General features: G+C 41.4%; 1 protein-coding gene across 2 annotated transcripts; it reads right to left on the bottom strand.

Annotated features, from left to right (window-relative positions):
• gatad2ab (GATA zinc finger domain containing 2Ab) lies at positions 1-27,619 on the bottom strand. Of its 2 annotated transcripts, none has more exons than XM_059341075.1 (11): positions 27,467-27,619; positions 9,904-10,203; positions 6,367-6,490; positions 5,804-5,935; positions 5,494-5,565; positions 5,158-5,280; positions 4,800-5,000; positions 4,378-4,627; positions 3,885-4,267; positions 3,534-3,756; positions 1-2,761 (listed from the first exon to the last, which is right to left on the bottom strand). In XM_059341075.1, exons 2-11 carry the CDS (start codon positions 10,188-10,190, stop codon positions 2,628-2,630), a joined length of 1,929 nt encoding a protein of 642 aa, XP_059197058.1. In that variant the 5' UTR covers positions 10,191-10,203; positions 27,467-27,619; the 3' UTR covers positions 1-2,627. The 2 variants fall into 2 exon arrangements, with proteins under 2 accessions (XP_059197058.1, XP_059197059.1); XM_059341076.1 differs by having other exon boundaries at positions 5,164-5,280.

The raw sequence follows: 27,619 nt of genomic DNA, 5'->3' as shown, positions 1-27,619 counted from the left end.
GAGGGGTTAAAATTAGTTTTTATTATTATTTGATAGAGCAGAAAAAATCCAAAAAACAAACAAATACTTCTCATACATTGTTTTCTTTTCCATATGGGCCGCACTACATTTCGCAGAGCTTCGACCCCAAACAAACGGAATGGTGATATTGTTGTCAAACAGCAGCAGGCAGTCAGGACAGTCAGGACAGCACAGGGTTACACTTAGCAGGGCACAATATGATGGGCTCATTCCAGATTGCTTAGATTTTGCATCCACAAGCTTCCACCTCCGGCCTGTCAGGAATTTACAGACAACCTGGAAGATTGCCGATGCTACTTTGAGACAGAAATACAAAACCTTTTTTCGCAATTTAAATTAAACTTTGTATGCTTGTATTTCCATCAACAATGTACACACTGTATTGCTGCACCAACCTAAATGAAACCCAAACGTACAGTGATGAAACCCCAGTACAGAGAGATGAACATCAGCTGAAGCCCAGTTACCCAATGCAGTGCACCATGTTTCAGTACGGATCCTGATCATTATCAGTGAGTGCATTCTGGATACAGGACACAAATCCTTACAATGTCGCATTACATTATCACATCATGGATGAATTATGAAATTAAAAAGTGAGGCAACAGGGCAGCAAGACTCCAGGTTTGTAATTACATAGTGATAAGGTCTTCATCACTATTGTTTCAATGTGAAAACTATTTTTTTTAATTGACAGATACAGAAAATAACTGCTGGGATGGTCAGCCTCTTGTCTGCTGGGTTTGAGTTTTATTTTTTAAAAACACAATACTTGCAAAACAACCAGATTTTTAAATATGCATTAAACATTTCACCCTGTTTTTACTGCTTAAATTCAACACTTCAATAATCGAATCTTTAATTTAGTGACACTTTCCAAAATGCCACAGACTGAAATGTCTGAGTGGCAGGGTTAAAGAGCCTGGACCACCCCAGTGAGTGAAATTAAAACACAGCACATGGTTAATGAAAGAACTCCATGAGCAGGGAGTTCCCCTTTTGAATGTAGGACATATTGTATTTCACTAGCTTATCCTGTGCTGCTGCAACCTGATAAAATGCACTATAGCTCATGTGAAAGGCATAGTTAGCTCAATTCAAGGACCTGACATAAATCATACACACCTTAATGTTAAAGACTAAGAAGAAGTTCATGTCATTTGTTGCTATAGGGGTTTTTGCATAACTACATTCTGAAAGCTGTCCAGCTTCTCTAAGACCAATCAGTAAGGTGAGTGGGAGCCACTGGACACACGAGAGAAAACAAATCATTTTAAGTGGAGATCCATTCAAACTTAGGGCATAAGCATATATCTTTACTAACATGACCCTATAAATAAACCCAGAGACAGTTTGTCTATAGAAGAAAAATAATGCACCACAACCTATGACTAAAAGCAAAACGATGTCAAAAATATGACATTCCTTACACCCCCTCAGTCTAGCATGAATTCATGTTTATATCCAGAGAGGGTTCAAATAAACTAGACACCTTCTAGCAGAAGGGATACCATTTGGGCTCCACTAGTTCTTTGGAAGTTTTTTTTTTCATTTTCTGTTTTAATAATATTCAATACGAATAGTCCTCCAAACATACGCTCCGTGTCTTTACATGAGTTAGTGAAATCTTAATCTTTATTCTTCCTCATAATCTTAGAAAAAACAAAGTATTTAAAAGTAGGCCACAACATGGAACCCAGCAGATGTAAAACCACCTCAACAGTAACATTAGCCTGTAAATTTAGACCTCGACAATAGGCCACTTCCAAAGTATCAGGGAGCACAATATTCCAAACACAGTATATGACTTACAGATGAAAAGACAAAATCCTAACATTCAGCCATACAAAATAATCCAACACACATCAACTTCTCTACTATACACGCAGTGGGTTAGAGAGAAGAGGAAGTCTGTGTGCAGATAGAGATCATTTTAGTCCTTTTTTTTTTTTTTTACTATTTTCATCATTTTTGCAAAGCTGAAGCAGTTATTATTTCGTGGATGGTCCTCGAAGCGCAACCACAATCCCTGTGGTGAGGTCTTCAGTTAAGTTCTGTTCGGCCACCACATGGGCCCAAGTCTGACTGGCTCAGACTGGAGAAGGGTAGGACGTAAGGCGAAGATTTTAATGTGTAATAGTGATTATTATTTATTCCCAGCCTAATCCAGAGGCGGGGGAGCTTGGGGGTTATTCCTCTTGGTGCAACAGAGAGCTTCAACCAATATACAGGGAAGGAGAGGCAACGTCGCTGGAGAAGTTTGAAAAATTGTACACGCCCATGTAAACCCCAACCCTCAAAACAAGGTACTCAAATTCAATTGACATATTCCTTGTTTCTCAGACGCCCAAGCTGTCGCAGCACAATTCCACTTTGGGATGAAGGATTCGGGTAAGGAAGATGGTAGAAGAGATATCAGAAGAAGAGCTGAAGGAACACCTCTATCCAAAAAAACAAAAAAATAGGCTGATTCTCCCCTGCACCATTTCAGCCAGAGGCAGAGTCCAAGAGTCCATAGAAAGGATTAGAATGATGGGGAGAATGGCTGTTATTGATATTAGGAGGGGTAATAGTTATGATGTCAGTAGGAAGGGAGTAGGATTGCATTATTTCCATGTGTTGGCTGCTTGAGAGATAGAACGGGAGGGAATCATGTCCAGCAGGTACTCTCGCTGACGCTCCACAGCAGAGCTGCTCTTATGGGCAGACAAGCTGGGGTTCACATAGGCCATAGTCACACCTGTCAGGAGACAAACACAGCAGGCTCAATGTACTGACATCCAGTTGTTTTACATTCAGTCCATGCAAAAATGCCACGGTAGTTGGTGGTACCGGTGTCACATGGCATTCAGGGATACACAGATTACTTTTTTAATTTTCCTATTGAAATAAAACCCATTTAGGTAATTAATCATCAAATAAATAAAACAAACTCAAAGTACATTGTCTGGGTTTTGTTCCTTCCTCCACACAGCCTCAACAACACAGGGAGATGCTATTATTTTTTCAGGAGGGGAAAACTATTTGACGGGGAACAGACTGACAAAACACCAGAAAGTGGCACAGTGGTGCCCAGTGTAATCAATTATAAACTGTCTGCTCTGTACAGCAGCATCGCAGAGTCTGATTTCACTTATCACACAGCGGGTTCAGATGGGAACTTGACAGACAAAGTGATGATGCCGGATGCAGAATTTGTTGCTGAGGCAAAAAGCAAGAGTGCATATTTGGCAATATTTTGGATTGAAAGCCAGTTGACTAATATCATATCTTGTAAAATGTTGTTGTTACAAGTTGATAAATCGATGGGAAAATTTTGCCACCTAATTCCACAATGATATAACACACAAAACAGTATTTTGACTCATGTAGGAAGACCTGTGAGAGGAGCCTAATGATAAGAAGTGAGCTGCTTCTTATCAAAGAGCTGCAGAGAATGCAGAGAGTGAGAAGTGAGCTGCTTCTTATCAAAGAGCTGCAGAGGGTGAGAACTTTATCATATATGTATCTACCTGTGTTACCACCGGTCTGCTTCCTCCAGGCAGACCCGTTTCCCTGGTTACTGCTGCCGGCGCTGACCTTTGCCCCCTGCTGCAGCGGGCGTGCTGCAGCGTGCTTACCGGCCCTGCTGCCCAGAGCTGCTGCTGCCATGGCACTCTGCAGCTGAGAGGAGGAGGTGAATGAGTGGGTCACACCACGAGAGCTCATCGACTGGATGCCGTGTGACAGATGACTCTGTGGAGAGAGACAAAGTGCTGCGTGTTGGTACAGGTGTTGTTTTGGCTGCTAATCTATAAAAAAAATCAAATGCCTACAATCTGCAGTGTTGGTCCAACAGCAACACAATCAAAAGCCATGCTTACCTGCTTAATGGAGTGGTGGGAGGCCACAGATCTGTGCTGCATAGCAGCCTTGACATGCTTGTACTGCTGGGACACCAGCACCTCACTCTTGGACAGTGAGGAAGAGGAGCTGGTTTTAGAGGAAGATGAAGAGGCCGCCTGCTGGAGGATACGCTGCTCAATCTCCTGCTCCTGTTGGAGTGCCTTAACAAAGGCTGCCTTAAGCCGATTGGTGTGCTCAGCCTTCAGGGCCTTCTTCTGATTGGACGACATGCATTGGTCACAGAGGATGGTCCCAGCCTTCTCCTTTCTCCAGCGGGAGGTAAAGTCTGTCTTACACTGGGCGCAGGTGTATGGCTCTTTGGGAATGGAGCTGGCCATGGCAGCAGCTGGACCCAGGTTACCTATATGGAAAACAGAGATTCTTTTAGACTACATGTAAACATGTACATTCAATCTACTTATGCACTACAACATCCCCAAACTAGCTAAAAAGGTGGAAAGATCAACCTACCCCTGCCGTGCATCTCCAGAAGTTTTTGCACCACCTCCTCCAGTCCCAATAAGTAGATGAACTCATTATTGGCTGCTGAAGGCAGGAAATTGAACTCGGGGGCAGGAGGTTTAGGTGGAGGGATCTCCAGCAGCGTCTTCTCCAGCTGCTTACGCAGTGCAAGCTTAGCAGCCGCCTGCCGGCTGGCTGGAGAGTCATTAATGCTAGAGTTGGGTGACACTGAAGAGCCTTTTAAGCTGGTTGGAGAGGCCTGGACACAAACACAAACAGCAACCACTTTAGCCACTACATACAAGGATATCACTATTATGGCTTACAATATGGCTATGCAGCATATCAATGGAAAAATATATAAAAAACGAACTTGCTACCTATAATAGCAATACATGTGTGCAACGTTTGCTTGTGTATTGCGTCCTCACCTGAGGGATGTTGACCATGATATTGCTGTTGGCCACATTAGCCACCCGAATGAGTCCCTGCTGAATGATCCTCTGGCCCTGGACCTGGACATTGGGCACAGAAGCCCTGGGAGCCAGCAAGAGTGGAGGGGGGCCTGAACCGCTGTGCTGCTGCTGTTGCTGGCGTAGACTGGCTAACTGCTGGGGACTCACTGCAATAGGCTGATGGCAGCACACACAGAGCAGCCATCATGGATGAGTAAAAGAGAGAAGAAGAAGGCAAAGTGAGAAACTAACATAGAACAACAATAGAACAACAAAAACATTGTAAGCTAAGTGTGATGATTATTATCATTTGAATGGGTCCATAGCCCCTCACCCTAACCTGTGCACCTCTGACCAGGGGTGGCATGACAATCTGAGAGTTGTGTTTGGACGGGATGTGCTGCCCACCCCGCACCAAAGGAGGAGGGATCACCGTGCCTGAGCTTCGCCCTGTCACCTGTAAACACAACAATGTAAAGTAAATCAAATAGGAAGATTTTTTTGTTACAAAAAGCATTGCATTTGATTTTGTGTGATCTGTGGTTTTGAAAGACTGACTCAGCCACCCTGTAGAGCCTGCACTGTTATAGATGTAATTATACGTTGTGCCTTGTACAAAGTGGAATACAAGTTGTGACACGAGGCTTTAACACGTAAGTAGGGTAACTACCTGAAGGGGTCCTTTGCTTGATGTGATGCTACCTCTCACCAGAGGAGGAGGAGTGGCTACAGAACCAGTAGCCTAGAAATGAACAGGGTACAGCATTAGTCCATAAAGTTGTACTTGAAGGAATAAATCAGCACAGATGTTGAATAAGTCTTCTTTATTGATGTCCATTGGAAAATAACAATGAAGTCTTGTTCTGTCATTAGCAGTTGTGTGTTCAGAAAATCTAAAAAAAAAACCCTTGAATGCATCCATCAGCTCCAACAAAGCACAAATGTCAGTCAACGCCCTTTTCATCTTCTGGAGTTTTTACCTTCTGCACAGTGCTCTCCTTCTGGATCTGGCTCTGTCGTAGTTTCTTAAGCAGCACCAGCTTGGCCTCTTGGAGTCTCAGCTCCTCCTTCAGCTGTTTGATGATGCGCTCCCTCTCCTCAGGAGAACTCTTCTATAGACACCATATGAGATTTATAAAAAAGTTTTAGCAGACAATTGGAAGATAATCTAAACATGTTTGGTCTTCAACAGCTATTGTGCATCCACGCTAACACTAATAGGCTTCTTTTGTTACATTTACGCCAAGCAGCTTCTTGTGGGGGTACAGTTTTGGCATGGCATGGTATTTTAAACTGCAGAGTAGCGTTAGACAACCTGCTTACCGTTCACAGTGTACATGTTTGGTCATGTATTGTTAATATGGATGGATATTATTTCTGAGACATCGCTAAAACGCTTGTGTGGATTGACATTGTTTTTGTTTTGAAACAATGTTTTACACCTGGTGTGGATGTAGCCAAAGTGAGAATGAAAACTTTTGAGCCTGTGAAAACAATAAGACAGCTTTGTATGCAGTATATCGTTTGAATGTTGTTCTCTTACCATAAGTTTATCTGTGTCAGTCTTCGTGAAGCAGTGACCATTCATGAGAGGGCTGGATGGCTCATTGTCTGACAACACAATCACATCATCTGGCGATGGTGGCTGCCGCTCATTCTTAATGTCACTGAGGAGAGGAATGTGGAAAGACAGAAAACAACGATATTAACAATGTGTTCCATCATTCATTGTATTGTATTTCAGTCCAGACTACTGCAGGTATTAAACTGCAACTAACTTGTAGTTTTGTCTTACATCCAGTAGATGGCAGTATATAATTACAATTTCATCATCCCTGTTGTAGTGCAAATGTGTACTGGGACACACAAGACAAGAACCAAGAGATCAATAATGGAGCAATGGCGGCAGCAGGGGAAGATCGCAACAAGCCATTATTTCCAGTGAAAGGTAAAATGAAGGAAAAGACCTCCGGCTCTCTTCCTACCAACAGACACTACAAAGTCACAAACAACATGCAAACAAAGGGCAAATTAATTGCATTTTTGTTTTTTTATAGGAGGAAAAGGCTTTAAGGCTTTGATAAAATGTTAAGTGGCTTTTCCTGAGGACTAAGGAGAACAAAGGAGACTCGTGGTGAGCTACATAGGCATCAATCTGGAGAGGGGTGGAGATTAGAAGTATAGGATGGTTGTAATTTTACAGTACGTGGACCATGGCGGAAGAATAAATCTGCCTCCATCACAGTGGGGATCCTGTCAGGTCCTTCGGGCTGGTGCATAATAAAATACAAGTCTGAGCAGTAAGGAGAACTAGTGGCGGATGAGGAGTAAGGTAAGGAGCATGATATATGACAGTATGTGCGAGGTAGAGGTTTGGGTCATAATGTGAAGTTATGCATGCAAACATGCAGTGAAGTTATATAATTGTTCAGACGCTGTCGAGCATGAGGCTTCAGGGCTTCAAGCTTAGGCCCAGTTTACCACCCAGACAGGGCCTCACCCCTCCCCTACCTCGGTGAGGCCTATGGCCTAGCCAGATCGGCACAGCCTGGGCCTCAGCTCTCCCCTCCCTCCCAGCTGCCGACACTAGAGTCACAAGCTGAGCGGAGCGGAGGTCCGCTGGAGACACTGGAGAGGGTGACAGTGAGGGGGAGGGGAATACATGGCCAGGAGCCAACCTATTGTGTACACTCTCTCTCTCACAGTCACTCACTCAGTCACTACTTCACACACCCCTCCCCCACCCTTACTTACTTGTTCATCTTTTATACTACAACTCACTGACTCAGTTATTCACACTTTTTTTCCTTTTTGCACACTCCTGTCTTGAGACACGTTCTTTGCTACCCTCTCCTTCCTCACAACAGCTGTCTAACAGCTCCCCTCCACAAAGCTGCACGCTCAGTTCAACAAGGTCAACTATACCACAATAAGCACATTGTTTATACTTACTTATGAGATAGGAATTTCAGTAGACTAAGCAATCACAACACAAACAACAACAAACATTTACTGTTGTGTTACTTTGGCCAGCTGCTATGAACCCAATCAAACCGTGTTAATACTGCTACTGCCTGGAAAGTCCGTCCTTGTTACGTTCCATTCAAATGAAGAAAGTTGTCAAACACCTTGGTGCTGAATAATGCTATTCAGCCCAGCTGCAGTCGAGGCAGGCAGCAGTTTTCCTCCTCAGCCCCGTTTACATTCTTTACATACAATATGATGTCCGACACAAGTAGCATCATAGAGGACTGAAGAGCCTTTACAAACAAAAACCTAATGGCAACCCTGCGACCTGACTAAATTGGCCTCTCAACATGACATGGACTAGCTTGTGATGGTTGCTACAAGTCTATTGAGAACAGCTTACACAAGCATCACAACACACAGCAGCTTGGTTATGTAAGGTCCAGTATTTCTGCAAGCCTCGGCCTCCCCAATCATGGCTTCCCACTGACCCTGCTATAGGATTGCTGAATCAGCTATTATTAGGTGCAATGAGATTCTCCGTTCAAAAATGCAGTGCAACGATACGTGCCATTTCAAGCCAAGTAAGCCTCTTTACATGAATTACATAGCTGGGCTATGAATAGGCAACAAGCCTGGAGAAATGCATTCAAATATTGACATATTGTTGAAATGTAAACAAGAATGCAAATTATTGAAGAAGGAAAGGGAGTAATGCTTCTTCATGGTGACATATTTTGTACATGAAACCATTTAAGACATTCAGTTACTGCAATATTATATTTATTTCCAGTGTTATGCAATAATGAAAAGTTGGAATGCTTTGTAAACGTAAATAAAAAAAGAATGCATTGAATTCAGAGTGCATATTCACAAAAGTCTTTGTACAGTTTTCAATTCAATCATCAATATATTTGCTCATAGGATTAGCAAATTATCACATTCTGTTTTCTTTAAATTTTAGACAATGTTTTTGGAATAGGGTTTTACAAAGTTGTCCGACACTGACTGAAGTGTTCTGCAAACAACAATAAGTTAATCACCTTGCAGTGAGTAAGCACACAAACACATGGTGAGGGTTAAACAGGGGCCAAAGGTGACATCACAACAGGGCCAGGACGCTTTGAGCTGAATCACCTCTCTGTTTCACTTTAACTGCCATCACATCATTAAATGCATCTATCGCTCTACTAAACATGTCACATGACATCAGGCATTTCTCTGTGTGGTCATGTGACACACCCATCACCCCTCCTGGCCCCTCCTTCTTCCAACTGCTCCTTCCAATGTGGAAACCATGGCAACGGCCAGTTGGAACCAGTTTGTGACACGTAGCCTTCATTTTGTGTGAAGTGTGAGGCAGAGTTCAGGTGCTGCTCTGGGAGAAAATGGAGCCCAGGCCTCAGGAGCCTCAAACTTTTCAAAATGGGGGCAGGCTGCAGACAACCACACAGCGACTTCCTGTATGGCTCCTGTCAGACCACTTGCTAGTGCAAAGTTAGAGAGAAACCCGAAACCCCAATAGACACATCTATAAGAACAGCCACGCACTGTACATGCAAGCATGAAATCAAAGGCCGACAGTACATAAATAATCCTAAAGAAGTTTTTTAACAAACTGCTGACAAATACTGTGCCTCAGTTCTCAGCTTCTGGGAAGTCCTGCTCGCAATTCACACCCCCTCCCCTTTAACCTATATGATGATCCGACATCAGTTAAACATAACAAAAATACAGCAGCAAAGCATTCTTTGCAACTTATACCCCCACATATATAAACTTGTTAGTGAGGACATTATGGTGCATTTTGTCCAGCTGGAAATACTTACAAAGGGTTTATTGTGGACAAAGTTGGCTGACTGTGCAGAACTGAGGCCCAGTGTACAGGAATAGATCTAACTGTTTAAGGTAAAGTGTTTACAGCATTCCTGCGTTTTTTCACAGATGAATGACTTTGACAGTATCATGTTATCTGAACAACAATTATACATACAAACTCTCAGCCACTATGCAAGAACACTGTAAATCACTGGTGATATAACTTCAAGAGTTCAATACACAAAAACAGCCCAATGACTCAATCAAACCCTGTCGTCTTTTTTTCTTGCCTCACCTTTTAGATGTGCTCATGTCAACAGGCTCGTCTCCAGTCTGTACCTCCACCTTGATGGTAGCCTTGACTTCCCCAGATTTAAGGATACTGGCTGCTACCTTTGCAGCCTGCTCACTCTTCAGCTTAACTCCCTCAGCTCCAGATCCTAACAGGGCTATGGGAGCATCACCTTTCTCTAGCTTAACCCGTTTACTGTCCATGTCCTCCAGGGGCTCGGCAAGAGCTGCATGGTCCTTCTCCAGAGCCCGCTTCTGGCTGCGTGTTTGACGCACTGCCTCCTCTGACATGGCTGCTCTCACCCTGGAGAGAGAAGAAACAGTTGGAAGCAGTTACAAACTGTGTAAACATGTTTACAAAACAGAAAACAAACAGCGACAACAAGCAAAAAGTTACACTTGTGGCTATGCATGGATTTAAATTAGACACCAGGGTACAGGTTTGTACAGTAGATTGATAGATTAAGGTGCATGGTTGCTGCTGGATCACACAGCATCATTATAGAAGAGGTTTTACATAGACAGGCAGAAAGTGCTGGTTTCACAAGAGCATTACTTTTCACTACTGTGCAAGAGTTTCATATCCCCCTGTAGAAGTGAAATGCAGACGCAAGTTCAATGACAGTACAAAAACTTATAATAGACTACACCTGAACTCCATGCGACTTCTGTGACTGGCTGCGACTACATTTGGCTCTCAGCAAAAATTGGTTATGGCCTTTTAATTTATCAATTGTATCAGATAAATGATATTTGTTTATTAATGGCCCGTGGGGCAAAGGAAGTGGAGTATCCCTGTGATAACTGAAAACCTGCCTGTGTTTGGCAACAGAGGAAGCTAAAGTCTAAGCTAAAGTTTTTTAAAATCACATTTTGTTCCAGCCAATGCCATTACATTTAACCAAGGGACTTAAAAGGTCTTTTACACGAAAGTTTTTCACAGAATCCCAATCTTTTTTTTCAGGATTATAAAGCTGTCCAAAATGTATGCGCCAGATATCCACTGGATCTAACAAAATAAAGCTTGCTAGTGATTCAATCTTCTGCGTGTAATCTCATTAGGGGGGCATCAGGGGTGTCCTACATAAACATATTGTTATTGTTGAGTCATGTATGACATTAAGGTAACATTTCCAGCTGTATAAAGGGACAACCATGAGGTGTATAGGCATCTCCTCTCCCACTGCCAGTGCCCCAGATGCTGACCCAAATCTCACTCAGTACAGTAACAGCAGAGGATAGAGAGACCCATTTAGATTTCTGGGAAAATCTATTACACAGCAGAAAAACGGCACCAACACTGTACAACACAAAGCAAACAAATGTAGGCCATCCACTCGTTATGGAACAGGAATCCACAGACGTTTTTGAATAAACAAACACTATTACACTATATACTATAACAAAAATGTTATGCTCATTTTGCACAAGGATGTGCATGTCAGTCATCATGATTGATTATTTTGGGCTGAAACCCACACGCCATGTTGTAATTCTGAGTCAGAGTGCTGACTCAAGGTCTTCTAATGTGACATCATCACAGCTCCACATGACTTTATCCCAAGATTCCTTGAGAGACATAAAGCGCTTCCCTGAAAACCAGTTTAGACTGGTCTGTGATTGAGAGTAGGTGCAGGTTTTTAACCCCTGAAGAGACAGAGTGGCAGAAGGGAGGAAGAGAGGAGGGCAAAGACATGCCCCACTCAAGGAGGGAAAAAAGGTGGGGGTGGAGGAGAAAATGACTTGGTCCAAAAAGTGACTACTAGACAACAAGGAAGAATTGACATGACTAACTTCTGTGGCAGTCAAGAGGCAACAGCTGCCGACGGGCATAAAAATCTTGTCATCCAAAACCCACCTTTCATGACATTTGATAATACTAAAAATATCACATGTTTTTATCTTGACATCTTTTAAGTCTTCAAAGATTGAAAAAGCGAAGCAAAGGCCATAATTCACCATTAGAATCTAATATGCATAAATCCTCACTATGAGCCTGTCGTCTGAAAAGCCAAGCATTAAGAGAACTGTAAAGTAAGGTGGGAAAATGAAACTGCTTTTCAGCAATTTCAACAAATCGATGTCTGCAGTAAGGCTGCAGTTTGTTCCAACACTTCACATCTGTGAACAGAGCCAAGTTTTTTTTTTCTTGAGATAAGACACAGGCATCCTTGACACTTTGCAAGATGTTGAGTTTAGAAATGCTAGCAGTAACTAAAACAACCAGCACACCCAAAATAGAGCAACCACACAGCTAAAACATTCAGGTCTGTGTTTGCATATGAGTGCATGGAGCCTAAAATGCACCCTGCTCTGGTACACAACAAGGACAGATGTGCCCTGCTGTACCATCCCTGGACACAAAGGCTATCTATCTGCCAGAGATGACAGCCTGTGTGTGGGTGGGTATGTGTGCATACCCATGTACCCCACACAGTGCTTCAGAAAGCATACTTTAGTCTGTAAGAATGTAGAAGTCTTGGCTGCACATTGCTCTGGCTGTAACGGTTTGGTGGTGAACCATATCAGATACAAAATGACTGTAGCCCTCTGGGACGTTGCAGGGCCATCAGTTCTGCATGTTACTAGGCTGTGGTTGCTAGTTTCAGGTCTAGAGACACGTGGCTACCTTTGTCCCAGAAGAGATGGTTAGCATCATGAATCCAGTGATTCATGTGCTGGATGCACTGCTGCTTAGCAACAACAGCCAAATTAAACTATTGTCCATGCATACGTTTTCATTATGAGTGTTATGTAAGCACTCAAGACTGACCAAGGGATGTGTGTGCTCATTCTTATTGTTGCATCACACTCCATCTCACTGAGATTTATGGTAAGGGCCACCACTCAATGAAGCCCTATTTCTATTCAGCGCCTTGGTTCCTCTAGGAGCCCTGAAGGCCTATTGTGTAGGAGGTCATTCACGAATCCAGGTTAGAGAGACTCACACTAAGAGCTATCGCACATGTGAAGAAGACGAAAAAAAAAAATACAGTAGGCGGTTTATCTAGAGAAAGACTAGTTATCAAGCAGAAGAGTCTATCTATGCCATTCACAGTGACACCTGAGAGGATTGGAGGGTAGAAATAACATGACATCAGTAATTCAAGTCACAAGAAGCTGGGATAGGGTTGCACTAGGATACTGCTCTGTGCATCTGTGATGACAGGAGACAACATTGGGACACACAGGTCCATGAGTCCTAATCATTTTTAAAAGAACACCTCAGAGCACAGAGCGTTTTTAAACAGAATCCTGCTCCAAAAATGCATAAAAAATTCGATATTTTTACTCTATTGCCAAGCAATCAAGTGAGAAAATATCCTGAATCAATGAGTGCTAGGGATGACGCCGATCAATCGGCAACTGATCGGATTGGCCCGATATGATAAAAAAACGACAGATCGAAAAATCAGATCAAAGGTTAAAATCACCAATCCGATCGCATTATACGTACACGTGCTTTACAAGTGTTTGTTATGGTGTGATATACATTACGGATCCAAATGCGCCGAAACGCTGCCGCTTTAAAACGAAGAAGAAGTGTTGTGTTGTGGTCACGCAGCCTGCATGCACCTACACACACCCACAACATGTCTGCCATATGGAAGTTTTTCGAAGTGAGTGAGTCCGATGTCACACACGCTAGCGGCAATTTATGCAAGCGTTTAGTGCCTCGTGGGGGAAACAATCCAACAAGTTTCAACACGACAAATTTAATTAGGCACTTGAAGTCATTTCACACAAAAGAACACAACGATTTCCTGAAACAGACGAGCGAAAAGAAGAAAAAACGCCGACCCCACAAGCACAGTGCCACTGCTGCTATGAAAGAATATTAAAGTTATTGCTATGCAACAAATAAAGGTCAATCTAGGTAATCTAGTAGTATCTAGTAAATAAATTATTACAAGGTTAACATAAATGAAAGACTATAGGCCTGTGCATGAGTGGATGAATTGATGGGGGGGGGGATAAAAATATATAAAATATAAATATTAATATCGTCCCACGTGATCGGTAATCGGATCGGTGAGGCTTTAGGTGATCGGTGATTGGTATCGGTCCCAAAAAACCTGATCGGACCATCTCTAATCAGTGCTAGTAGCATTCCTGTCACTTCCAGTGCTCCCACAGCTTCATCAATCCAGAATCTAAAACCAAAGAAAACTGACAACAATCTCACAGACAAGTCTGACTTGTCTGACTGCAGCAAATCCATCGGGAGATGCCTAGAGAGCACTGGTACCCCAAAACTCATTGACTGGGAGTCAGCAACCAAGAGTAGCAATTCTGACTATCACTGTTCACAAAAGCTGATCCGAACATCACTCCAGTATCCGTTTCATATCATCAAGCCTGCCAGCCTTGCCACACAACAGTTCTTTGATTTACAATACACACGCAGCCCATGCGCTCAAAGCCAGGCTCAGATTACTGAATTCTAAAATGCTGACACATTTTGAAATCAGGTTCATGAATGACCTGCTAGTTGCATCACATACTTTCTGCATGGCCTTCTTTCTTTTCTGTAAGAAAATTCAAGCACCTTGAATTAGGAGTGTGCCATATCGTATCGTTCACGATTATACCGGTATATTTTTTTATGGGTAAAAAAAATGCATATCACGATATTGGCAACATGCCCTACTTCTTGACATAGTGGTGTAAGGATTTCCTATTACCTAGTTCCAATTACCTCGACCTTGGCGGACCGCCAGAGTCTCTTGTGCTGCGCTAACGTCACATTTCAAGCTACTGAAAGTATATCTACACTATTCATAACATAAAGTTATTTTGCGTTGTGTCTCTGCTCAGCAGTGTCTGTCACCCGTCAGTCAGTCAAAACCCAGACCCACCACTCTGTCCTCCTCCGAGACATGCGCACGCATTCACACACACGCACTGAATATACCGAGCTGCCCTCCCATAAGAGCACAGAATCCCCCACAGAAATTACAAGAAGACTGTCAAAATAAGATGCCTTAAATAAAACATAGAACCTTTATTCTCCTTTACAATAATTAATTAAAATAGGCAATGATGTGTTTGTGAGGTGTTTGCTCACATTTAGCTCTCAAAGTGGTTTGATCACATTGTACTATAAAATGTACAAAATTTTCTCCCAGGGGGGCCCCCAGACCCCCTAGAAGGTTATTTTTTATTATTATTTGCTAATACTCAAGTAAGTATTTTTTTTGTATTTGTATTCTGTTGATTTAAAAATAATTTTCTATATATTTTTCAACATTTTTTAATATCGTCAAGAATATCGTTATCGCGAAAATACTCTGAAATATCGTGATAATCTTTTAGGGCCATATCGCCCACCCCTACCTTGAATTTAAAAAAAGCTGAACTCAGAACAGATACATTGCTATATAGATCTGGCTAATGTCGTTCACAAATTTCACAAACATTCTTTACATTTTTGAGTTCATTGTATGCCAATGTACCAATTAAACATAATGAAGATACATCACTTTGGTACATAAATGTGTTACATACAACTGCAATGAAAATGACTGGAAATGAAAATGAGGACTGGAAAGAGAATAGGAGAAGGAGCCAGTGATTAGTGATCTGTGTCTGTTCCTCTCAGGAGACTATGGAGGAGGAGGAGTAGATGCATGTCCCTCTCGTTTCACTCAGAATAATAAGGCCTAAGGGCAGAGCACATCTCAGATCAAAACAAAGGATGAGGGAGTTAGGGGCTGGACGTGAGAAAAGACATTTTTTACTGCCTATTCAAATGAATTTTAAAAAAAAATGAATATGAATAAAAAGGTTTGTACCAAGCTCTTTAGATTTCCTTCACACAATAGCAGCCTCAAATCAATACATCTTATAAATTAGCATTTCTCTGTGGGTTGTGTATGCTAACACTGTCTTCTTGTCCATAGCAAAAGATGTATGCAGAAAACCTCCCATCCCCGTGTGTAGTGCAGAAAGATAAGATGCACTTGCCTGAAAGCAAATGGAAATCTTGTGACCTCGACTGACACGACAGGTTTTATTCTCAGTCGCTCTCTTATTGTGTCCAGTAGTTCATAGAGAACAGATCAATGGCAAAGGCTCATCCCCTCAGGTAGCGTGCTAGCCTCTCATCTCCAGCACTGTAATGATCTCCCTACTGGGACTGGACCCAGCCAGCCAACACATTAACAGCCATTTTAAAAAATACTGAGGCTTTTCAACTGAGTCCTTAGGGTTCAATGAGAGGGGAAACAACAATTATACTGTCCAATAAAAGCAATACAGGTATGGATTATTATTGCCCAATAAAAGACAGCAGAGCGACAACTCTTTTTCTTGTGTGGCTAAGGGGCCCTGGCCCTTGTAATATTGAATTAATCGCTCAAACTGCCAATTTTCTTACCAGCAGATATGACAATTCAGAGTGATCATTTACTACTCATCGCTATAAAGTAGCTCCTGCTGCTTTATTAATGCCATATCCTACTTTAAAAAGATGTTTTTTCAATTAAAAAAAGAATTTCATGCTATCAAAGAGAACGCCCTTTTCCTTTGGGATATTGTCTAAATAGATTTTTTTTTTTTTTTGATTTTTTTTTTAAATCAGACTACCCATGCTAATCTGTGCTCACCAAGATAGGAGTGGGGGCAGGGACCCAGCTGAGGTGGTGCCATGGTTGGGGGAGGGAGAAGGGTGCAGAGCGCATGTGGTTAGCTGAGCCATAATCTAACTGTACCCAAGTGAAAAATACTCTTCCTTGTCTTCTCCCTCTCTCACTTGCTCACTCTTCGTCCTTCCCTCCACCCCTCCCTGCCTCACACACTCCCCTGCTCCTCCTCAGTTGTTCTGTTGTAGGCTCGGCCGGCCCAGAGTGTATGTGTGTGCGTGTGTGTGCCCCTACTGGTTGTGTCCCGAACGCCAAGGGTTAAGCCCCTGCCATTTTAACGCCACTGACAGATCAGACCATTAGGGTGTTACCTAACAAAATGGAAGCCTTTAACCCTGAATCTGCCAGGCTGCCTCTGTGTGTGTGTTGGTGTGTGTGTGAGGGAGCAAGAGAGCCAGAGCTCGAGCCACACAGAGTGTGTTTATGTGTGCGCATGTCTCCACCTGGATTCTCCCTCAGCAACGTGACAACGACAACAGCAGTAAGTCCAGGAAGTGCAAACCAGGCATTTGTACGTGAGCATGAAAAAAATGCATGACCATATAGCCACATAAAAATATGGCTATGGTTGTTCTCACAACACAGAGGCACACTCACATACTTGTTAATGTGTCCATACAACAAGAGAAAAACAACAAGAGAACGGACAGCCCAAACCATTACCACATCTTTTTTTAGGGTTTTTTTTGTATGCATTGACATACATGTGTAATGCATAAAAAGCCTTCTGTGGTACTTTGAGTAATTGATTTATATCAACAGAACATATTTAGTGAACATCAAATGGCATCAGGAATGTCTGGATTATGACACTTTGAAGCACCTTAACATCTCAAGTCAATCTTTTCTAGCAGTTTTCACCAGCCTCAGATCACTGGATACAGTTTCAACCACAAATGTTTACTAGCTATAATAAAAAGGAATCGCTAAATGTTTTCAAAAACCCTAGACAGGGATAATCTCCAATTTCAGCCAAATTGCTTCCAAATGGTTACTCCATAATCCTGTAAAACCAGAAGCCCATACCCGCATACAGACTGAAGGGCCAGGACACACGTAGACTGCTATCAGATTACATTTCTCAGAAACGGATGGTAGCAGGAAGTGACCAGAGTAGGAGGGCAAAAAAGAGCGAAAGAAAGGGTGCAAAGCTATACAGTGTACCAGATAAGACAACTAGGAGGTGAACACATCAACAGTGCCAATATTGAATAACACAAAATTAGGTCAGTTGCCACATATTTTAGTTAAATTGGCAATCACAACTATCAGGAATCTTAATCTTGGTTACTGCAAAGAATAAAGCAGTCCTTGTAGAAGAGACATCCAAAAGATATACATGAAAAACAGATATCAGATGTACAGACTAGGGATGTCCCGATTACCCGTTTTCATGATTAATCGCAGTATTAAACGTTACGATTAGTTAACCATAACGTTTCCTAAATACATTTCCGGAAAAGATTATGCTGGAACCATGTTCGTACATGAGCGAAACTCGCCCGGAACAAAAATACAGTTACACAACAACCGCGTGTCACCACTTGAGTTGCTTTGTTTTCTGTCCGTGAAGCTGCAGACGGAGATGACGGTAGGTAAAGCGTGGAAGGGGAAGAGCTATTCCCTCCGAAAAAAACGGGTAAAATCATCCGTGTGGGAATGTTTTGGCTACCCAAAAAATGACCAAGGTGTCATTGTTGAAGACGTCTGCCCAGATGGAAAACATGCCACAAAAAAGTTGCCGTTAAAACAGGCAATACATCAAACATGTTTCAACACCTGCAGGATAACCACCTAGTGGGCAGACCTTATAGCTTAAACATTTAGGATATATGACATCACCCCTGGGATTATTATAATGTTTTTTGTACTTTTTGGTTACGTTACATTGTTGCTATATTATTTTGTTATGAGAGCATCCAAAGAGGGAAATAAATTAAAGAATAAGACCTATAAGGAGTGTTCATGTGATTTAACTTAGTAGTGTGAAATCAATTAATGCGAAAATAATCGTAATATCGTGATTATTTCTCTGACAATAATTGTACCAAGAAAACCTGTAATCCTGACATACCTAGTACAGACTGGTATTAATTACATTAACTAGTTGAGCGACATGAATGATGTAATGATACTGTCAACAGGACAGTATGAATCCAAGAATGAAAATGAAAAATTGCATAGAGCCCATACATGACTACCAGTAGTAAAGATTAAGTATTTGCAATAACTTGCTAGGCTTGTTCGGGCAATAGGCAGCTAAATTGCAACTTCCATGGCAAGCATCTTCTTCATGTGACTTGCAAGTGGTTAAGCACAAAAGAGGTGAGCAAATTGGCAACACAGTTTCAGCAAGATTGTTTATCTTGTGTAATAAACTATGAACATGGGGTTTTAGCTCCTGAATGTCCGCATCATCAGGCCAAAGTTAAGCCACCAATTAAATACTGAAAATATTTATAGAATCTAATTAAAGTCTAGATACACAATACACACAAAGAAGTCCATGTGTTCAGTCAATAGAAAAGAAGGCAACATTTATTCATGAAGTTGCACCAGTTTGAAGTATAAAGGCCTACACCTATTGGAGGATACCTGTATTATAGAAATGATAATGTTATAAAACAAGGAATAGAATGTTTGGCACCAGTTAAACCTTAAGCCTTTTTGTTGATGTCATAACCTTTCATCGCCATTGGGTGTGGCTGGTAATCGCTGTCTGTCGCACCACACCCAACAGTGATGACTTGGTATCGGTCGATATGGCTAATAGATGCACGCCAAAAGTTACTGGCAGCCAAAAACATGATCAGGGCATCCCTCAGAGACACTCATTATGTTGGTTGTGACATTACAGTGTTTATATCTAGTTTCAGGTAAAAACATAATTTCTGCATTCTAAAACATGAAACACATACAGCGCAGAATTTATTTTTTTCCATAAAAAGCCCAAATTCAATGGCCTCTCGCAGGTTCTAATGTCACTATTCCATTACATATACTGATCTTAATCATTGCATATTTTAATTAATAATTGTAAAGGAGAATAAAGGTTCTTGTAGGTTTTATTTAAGGCATCTTATTTTGACAGTCTTCTTGTAAATTCTGTGGTGGATTCTGTTAACACACTGTGCTCTTATTTTGAAAGCAGCATGTGTTTAATGACAGGAAGTAATTCAGACCGTTAGGTACAGTTTAGCCTTTTGTATAACATAAAAAAAAAACTTGAATTGTCAGCTAATGCTAATTGAACACCGTACGCATGTGTTTGGATGGTTTGGATCCCCTGTGACCGGCCCGGACAGGTTGATGGTATTTAGTTTGGCACGCACACACATGCATCTGTAAAGATGATGTAGGCCGAGACTGATACAGACAGGTAGGCATTCAGGCATCTCTCTATCACGCTGGAATTGTTTTGCAGCGGAGAAGTGGGGTGGGCAGCTCGGTAAATTCAGTGCGTGTGTGAATGCGTGCGGATGTCTTGTCGGAGGCCACCACAGTCTAGGTCATTAATGGGAAACCCTGGTGCATGTATGTTTGTGTGCGCACATCGGGGCTGAACTTCGCCGCACGCAATACAGAGAGCAGACGAGAATTGTAAACGCGCAACCATGTAGAGACAGAAATGACATGCCGTCGTGTAAATAGGATTAATAACATAAGCTTATTTATTTATTTTGTTAAATAAAGGGACAAGATATGTAGGAAAGGTAACCTTAAATGACTTATGTTGTAATCTGGCGCAATATAGAAAATAAAAAAAACTCTGCTTAAAGCTGAACCTCAAACTGTGCAACATCCTCCATTTTTTTTACATTTTCCATCCCACAAGTCTTTTTGAAATGATACTCCACCCAAAGTCTGATCTTTGAAGTATAAAACATCTACCCTCTGAAGACTTGAAAGGTGTGTGTACAAAGTTTGTCGTTTCCTCTTTAGTGAAGAAAAGCAGTTGGCAAAATATATTCAATCAGTTAGAATTGCGACCAGTTTTCACAACATAAAAAGTATAACATCCAGAAAAAACTTTTCATCCCTAAACCACTCCACTGTCCTAACATTTGCTTAGCCTGTTCCAAAGATTTATAACTGCACCCTAGTCAAACTGCTGATTATGACTTTGATTGCAGACCTTAAATATACTTTTGACAAGTTATTTTTCTAAGAAAGAAGCCATCTGTGTACCTTTAAATGGTCATATTAATGCAAAATACACATAGAAAGGGTCTATTGTCATTCCAGCTCAAAAATTCCTGATATCAGCTGCCATATTGGTAATCCCATTTCATTTTCAAGCAAGGACAAAACTATAAATCTTAACCTCAGTCTTTCAGGTCTCACTTATCACTTAAAGCCCCAAATCTTCACCAACTTTATCTACTTCACTGAGACCTAGCCAGGACAGGGTAACACAGCAGCAACCAACACATAACAGAAATAAAGAAACACATCGGATCACACAAATGATCCATTTCGGATTCAAAATGCCAAAAGGTGACATGTTTGCATCCCTGTTGTCGTGATATTATGATTTGTAACTCAAATATTTAATCCAAAATGCTACATGATATTTGCCTGATAATAGACTCGGCAATCAGATTTAGGGTAGTGGGAATGATAGCGAGCTTCAGGAATGACAATCAGCTAATTTTATTCCTATGTAGAGTGATGTGGTGGAAGACAATCAATGCAGGAACACAGTGGAACACCTCAAAGATGACCATTTCAGGAATTTCCATTTGTTTTTTTACCATTGTTCATGTCATGTAACTTTCACCTGATACTTCACCCTGTCCCTGCATGACCCCTATCAATACGAGTCTACTACTGTACACTTAGTAGTCAAGGAACAGATTACTTTGCTAATCATTAATTGGATAAGTGACCAGTGGGCCCAAACTCCCAAAGTCAGAGTACTTAACCCTTGTTTTGATGACTTTGGGCCAGGCATGACACATGTACACAAAACCCACACTAGAAAGTAATGTGACAGGGACTCAGGCTGGGAAGTTTGTTACCTCTTTGACGCATGCCTTGATGCTGCATGTATCCAAGTTGCTGGTATGCCTATTTACTGCACTGAATGTTTGAGAGTTGCTATGTCAGCACTGGCCACACAGTGGAAGCAATTGTTCCAGGCAGACTGAATAAACAACTTTAATATGTCTATTTCATAACCTGAAAATGTGCAGTTAGTCTTGTTTACATCAGATCAGATGCCATTTCAGCCTATGCTGGTCATAAGGGTGGCACAAGTGAGCAAAAATGCTAGTAGAACCTAAATCTAAAGATCTCGTTACAGAAATGGCCAGTCAGACAGAAGTGAGTAGGCGGCTATTTAGCCACCATCCAGCACTTGGGAAAGCCCCTGTGAATGCAAATAACTGTAATTGTTGAATTCATCATTTTTTTTTAGAAAATTTTGCTGTGCCATACAGCTACACACCGAGAATAATTCAAAACAGAAGTGCGTCCCCTTATTCAATAATATATATATTTCAGGCATTTAACTTGTTTCAAATATGTCAGGTAGGGATGAGAATACATTCTAAACCGACTACCTGTACTCAGGGGAGAGAGCCCACAACACCTGCCACAATACCTGTGCCAGCTGGCCCGTGTTATTTGCGCCTGCTGAGTTTTGTTTTTGCATGATACTATTTCAATAACCACTGTGACATTACGACTGAGAAATTGGTAAATTTGGTCTTGCACACTCTATCTACATTGTGTAGTCTTGTCATACGCTTCATGTTTAAAAATGTTGAACAAAAGACTTCAGTGAAGTGAATTTCTCAATTTCCTCCTGAAAATAGTGCCTCTAGAGGTATTCAGGGCATCTCTTAACAAACACCACATTTTACAATATATACAGGGGTCAATTCATTGTAAGCTATATGGTCCCCCTGGTCAACAGGTGGCTATTTACTGAAGGAATACCAGACGTCTTCTACACTGATGCATCTATACTCTGAACCAGGGGACAATGTTTCATAGGGCATTGGCAACAACAGAGGAAATAAAGTTAATGTCAAGATGAAGAGTATCAATTATGGAAGTATGTTCATGGCTAAGAACAAGTCTAAACCCAAAGTGTGTGTGTTTGTTGTGAAACCAAAATTTGAGGAGATTACTTTTGTTAAACTTAATGCCAAACTCATCACTGTATGTACCTCTAGTCTAAGACCGGTTGGTCACACTGTAAACACGCATGATTGAGTCAATATGAAGTCCAACAGGATAAACAAGAAACAGTTCAGTCAGTCAGTCACTTGAGGATTGCTCTTCTCCAGCTCCATGAATTGCTCAAGGCCTTTGGGTGGGACCCTGAGGCAAATAGGACTACTCCTGTTGTCTGGCATTTGAATCAACACACAGGGAAACTCACAGAACAGACAGTTGGAGATGCCACAATAATCGGGACAAGTAAAGACTGGGCATTATATCAGATTCCTAAAGATGGCAAAATATTTTAAAATGTGCTTGCAATACAACAATCTAGAAGTGAACAGAGAAAAACTGACAAGAAACAGATTCTGATTGTAAGTGACCACCGCATAGCAGGTACAGAATACAACACTTATCAACTTTTAATATCTTATGAGACTTTAATTACAGTCTTTACACAACTTCATCATGCCTGACCCAGGGGGCATTATAAGGGTCAGTAGTGTTTAATCCAACACATTTGCAATAAAGTGTTCTATGTCCTTTGACCTGAAAGTGTGTAGTAAACTCTGACAGCTAGCTTCATTCATTCTTGCTCACACTTTTGATGTCAAAATGGCAGCGTAAACTGAATGAGTCACGTGTCGTTTGGAGCTCTATTCTTTGGTAAGGCCATTCTTTATCCTTCCGGCAGGTCAATTCTCAGTAAATTGATTGAGGCTAGCATTTATATTTCATGTTTGTCCTGCTGACTAGAATACTGTAAACTTTCCAGAAGCTCCTACATCTCTCCAACCCTGTTTGTTTGTTGTCCCACAAGCTGTATGCCTCTTTCTCTCCCTGTATTCTGCCCCTTGTCCTCTCTTTTCACTCCATCAGCCGTCCTGGGACCTCTCCCCCTTTCCTCCCTCTCTCTCTCCTGGCTGTCGTCGCCTCTATCCAGATGTTTTGGATCTTGTTCTCTTATTCTCAAGGGAACTCAGCTTCTCCTCTCATTTCTCTCCCTCTGGTGTGCACGTTGTCCTTGTCTCTCTCCCTTTATACGCTTATGTCCTTTCTCCTATTTGTGTGAATGGTGGGCCTGAGCTTTGCCTCTTGTCTGTTTGTGAAGTTTGTCCTCTTTCCAAGTCTCTATGGTGGAGCAGTGGTGTGACTCAGGTCCAATCTGTCCGGCGGCACCAGGAAGTTGTTGACATACTTCCAGATCCATATTATTCTTATTAAAAATTATCTACAATCTATAATTTTGACATCCTGATTTTCAGTGCAGTCATTTCGCTATGTTGATCTATTATGTACACATCTATTGCATGCAAGCCCTTTCTAGAAGACTTGCATGATCTGATTCAACATCAAGCACCTTAAAGAAAAATCAGTAATTCAAAAATGGCATATAGCATAAAGAATATGGCTCAGTGTAGCAAGCAGGATTTAACACGGTCAGAAATGAAAGCAAAAATACGAAGTCAACTACTATCTATGGAACAAGGGGTCAGTTTTCACTTGCAGCACCATCTTTCACTTTTGCATCTTATTTGATTCCTAACAAGTGATTACTGCTGTCTGAATGAAGGTAAGAATAATTCTGTCCTCTTTCCCTGATGACGCCACTACAGCTGCAAGTAGTACCACAAGGGACAATCATCACTCATTCACATTGTCAACATCTAGCTGGTCGATTTGGAGAGCATTTCCTGTTAACATTTTCACAATGGCTGAGCTCATACTCACACTGCTGTGTAAAAACTGTGTCCTACAATGAGCAACATAGATACTATTATGATAACAGCACAGCCAAACGTGGATAGAATAAGAGCTATGCTATACTACTCCACAAAGAATCATCACCAATATAAATGTCTAAATATTTAATAATATCATTAGAACAAGTCAGAAACAAAGAAGAATGTGGGGTTTGTAACATTTGCCTGGGAAAACATACATAACTCACTGTTCGGTCAGGATTGTGTGAAACCGATGAGATCTCCATTTTAACATTTCAAGTTCACAAAATGCATTTAAAAAGTGTCAGCAAAACCCAATGCTCAGTGATAATCTATTTTTTGATTGAACAATACTGAAAGTGACATTTAAAACATTAAAAATTCTTCTTCACATGTATGCCCACTTCTCAACATAATGATTAAACTGGAGAATTTGTAACTAAGCATAAATGAAAAAACAAAAAAAGATTAAATTCCAATGCCCTAATATATGATAACACCATAATAAAACTGACAATGGCAACAATAAGCAAGGTTCCTTTGAGTTGTGACACAAGCAAAAAAGGCTAAACGTAGTGGGAGGTAAAAAAAAATACAGACGTATTATCAAAATATTTCAGTCCTGATGCATCAGAATAAGAGTGGATCTCGAGTCATGCCTGTCTGGTCACATAACTCTTGGAGGGTTTTTCATAAGAGGCACCCCTCCTCAGGCTAATCCAAGGCCCATCATAAAATGCAACGCGACATGTGTCCCCCATCACTAGCCAAGGGTGCCAACTGTCTGCTTGCTCTTAAAAGGAGGGCGCTTGCTCAACAGAGGTCGGATACACACACTCCTGTTCATCTTGAACACACCTCAGACAGGTGAAAATAAAACTGACTTGAAGTGACCACTCAAGCTAGCTTGAGAAAGAGGCTGTGACTAGATACAAAAATCATCAAACAGCAAAGAGTCACTTCAATACTTAATAATTAAGATACATCTACATAATATATCTTCATTTAACATTAATGTCACAGAGACGCCTTCAAATGTTTGACGGGACATGAACAATCCAGTAGTTATTATAGAGTATGTCATTAAGACTAGAGCACCTTCAACCTCTGCCAAAAAGATTTCTTGTATGTATGAAGCCTTTGATGTAAACTAAAACTATTCCACTGACCATATACGAAGACAGCTGGCAAATTGATTTAGAATGTCAGATAGATGAGGATACTTGGACAACAATCATAAAAAAAACACATTAACCATCCTGAGTTGCAATAATGATAGAGAGAGACAATTTAAAATATTACATAGGCTCCATTATACACCTTTGTTGAGAGACAGGCTTGGTCTCAGTTCCTCTAACTGTAATAAATGTGATAGAGAAATTGGTACTTATGCACACATGAAATGCTCGAAGATACAAGTGTTTTGGAATGAGGTGAAGAAAGAGCTGGACACTTTGATTGGGCATAACCTGGTATGTCTTAGTAGCCAATGTGCAGAGCGCAAGAAACAATCACAACACAAAACAATCAAAATACTCTTGTATATGGCAAGAAAGACTATTCTCAAGTTCTGAATTCATAAGGACATTCCTACACTGGATGATCTGTACAAGGGGGTAATGAGCATAGGCATGCCATGACAACATGGGAGCTTTTCACAAGGGTATGGCAACCAGTTTTAAATATTATGGACCCCTCCGGACAGAGCTTCAATGTTACTCAATAAATGATGTAACATGGATGACTCTGACATATCTTGGAATTAGGATGTCAATCTGGTGGTGTGTTTATGTATGTCTATATAGTATGTAAGCTGTGTTACCTGGTTTTGTTGTAAAAAAAAATGGTTCTGCAGAAATTATATGTAAAGGATAATATGTGGATTGCTTGAACCTCAATAAAAAAAATAATTAAAAAAAGACTAGAGCGTCAAGCACCTCATTAAATACATAAAAAGTGGTGAAATTGATCTCAGTTACAGAAACATTTAAATTCTGCAGTAAACACAAAGTAGGCGTTTAGTTGTCTGTAGTGTGGCGTGGGTGATAGCTACTACCCGTCGTGGACAGACAGACAGACAGCCACACACCCTGACGGAGCCACCACCGTCCACCATTACGCCTCCATAAAAAGGCTTTTCACGGTTGAGCTAATCTGACAAAGTTGTGAGATCAATGGCTCAGGAGGCCATAATCATCCCATCCACGGCTAAGAGCAGGCGGCTCAGCGATATCCGGCCACAATACTGGGTATGGTGTTCATAAACTTTAGTGACCCAACTTTGCCCTGAATAAAAAGCCCCCTTTTATCAACTCACCCATCAACAACAACAAGCTATCTCATGCTAACGTTAACTTGGCTCACCAACAACAACCTGTCCATCTGTCCGGTGGCTAACTAACGCGAGCTAACAGCCTATTGTGGTTATGAGCGGTTACACACATAAGTCACTGAACACTGGAGCACCTTTAAACGTGACATTGGATGTTAGGATGTTTAGCTTCGTCGTCCAAATAGCGATACACGACAGACAATGAAACCGAGCCATCTCAGTGAGCTGCTAGTGTTAAAATGCTAGCTGGCGAGCTAAGTTAGCTGCTACCGCTAACTCCCTGGACACTCTGCCCAGACAGACAGTCGCTCAATTTATTCACTAATAATTACGCGTTAATTACATACAGAAAATAACTGTTTTGGTGCCCGAGTTGTGCAACTCCATAATAGACAAATACACATAATAACTAACATTATACTGTACTGCTGGTGATTCCCAATGCAAGTTTGCCGGGGAAGTTTGTTTAAATATTTCTCGGTTTGTTCTGGCAGTGCTCGGTGTGTGTGTGTGTGTGTGTGTGTGTGTGTGGAGCTGAACGACACACACACTGTTACCTTAGCTAATATCAAGCTATGCTAGCTAGCTTAACTTAGCTGTGCTAACACCGACACAGAAACTTCCCTTCGTCGTCATAATTTAATTGAAAAAAATAAATATTGTAGAAGTTGATGATAATGAATTATGTGAACTTACGAAGTCTAGGAGGAGCTTGACCGAGTTCCCCCGCGGTTTTCAGATGTTTGCTGTCGGTATTTCAGTGTATAAATCCCGGGGATCCCCTCTCTCTGTCCGCTGCCACTCCGCTCCAGATCATGTAATGAGCCACCACAGGCGGCGTCATGCTGC

The sequence above is a fragment of the Centropristis striata genome, chromosome 9, assembly GCF_030273125.1.
Source record: "Centropristis striata isolate RG_2023a ecotype Rhode Island chromosome 9, C.striata_1.0, whole genome shotgun sequence".
NCBI lineage: Eukaryota > Metazoa > Chordata > Actinopteri > Perciformes > Serranidae > Centropristis > Centropristis striata.
The sequence above is the reverse complement of the archived record's forward strand: the minus strand, read 5'-3'. Positions and strand labels throughout refer to the sequence as shown.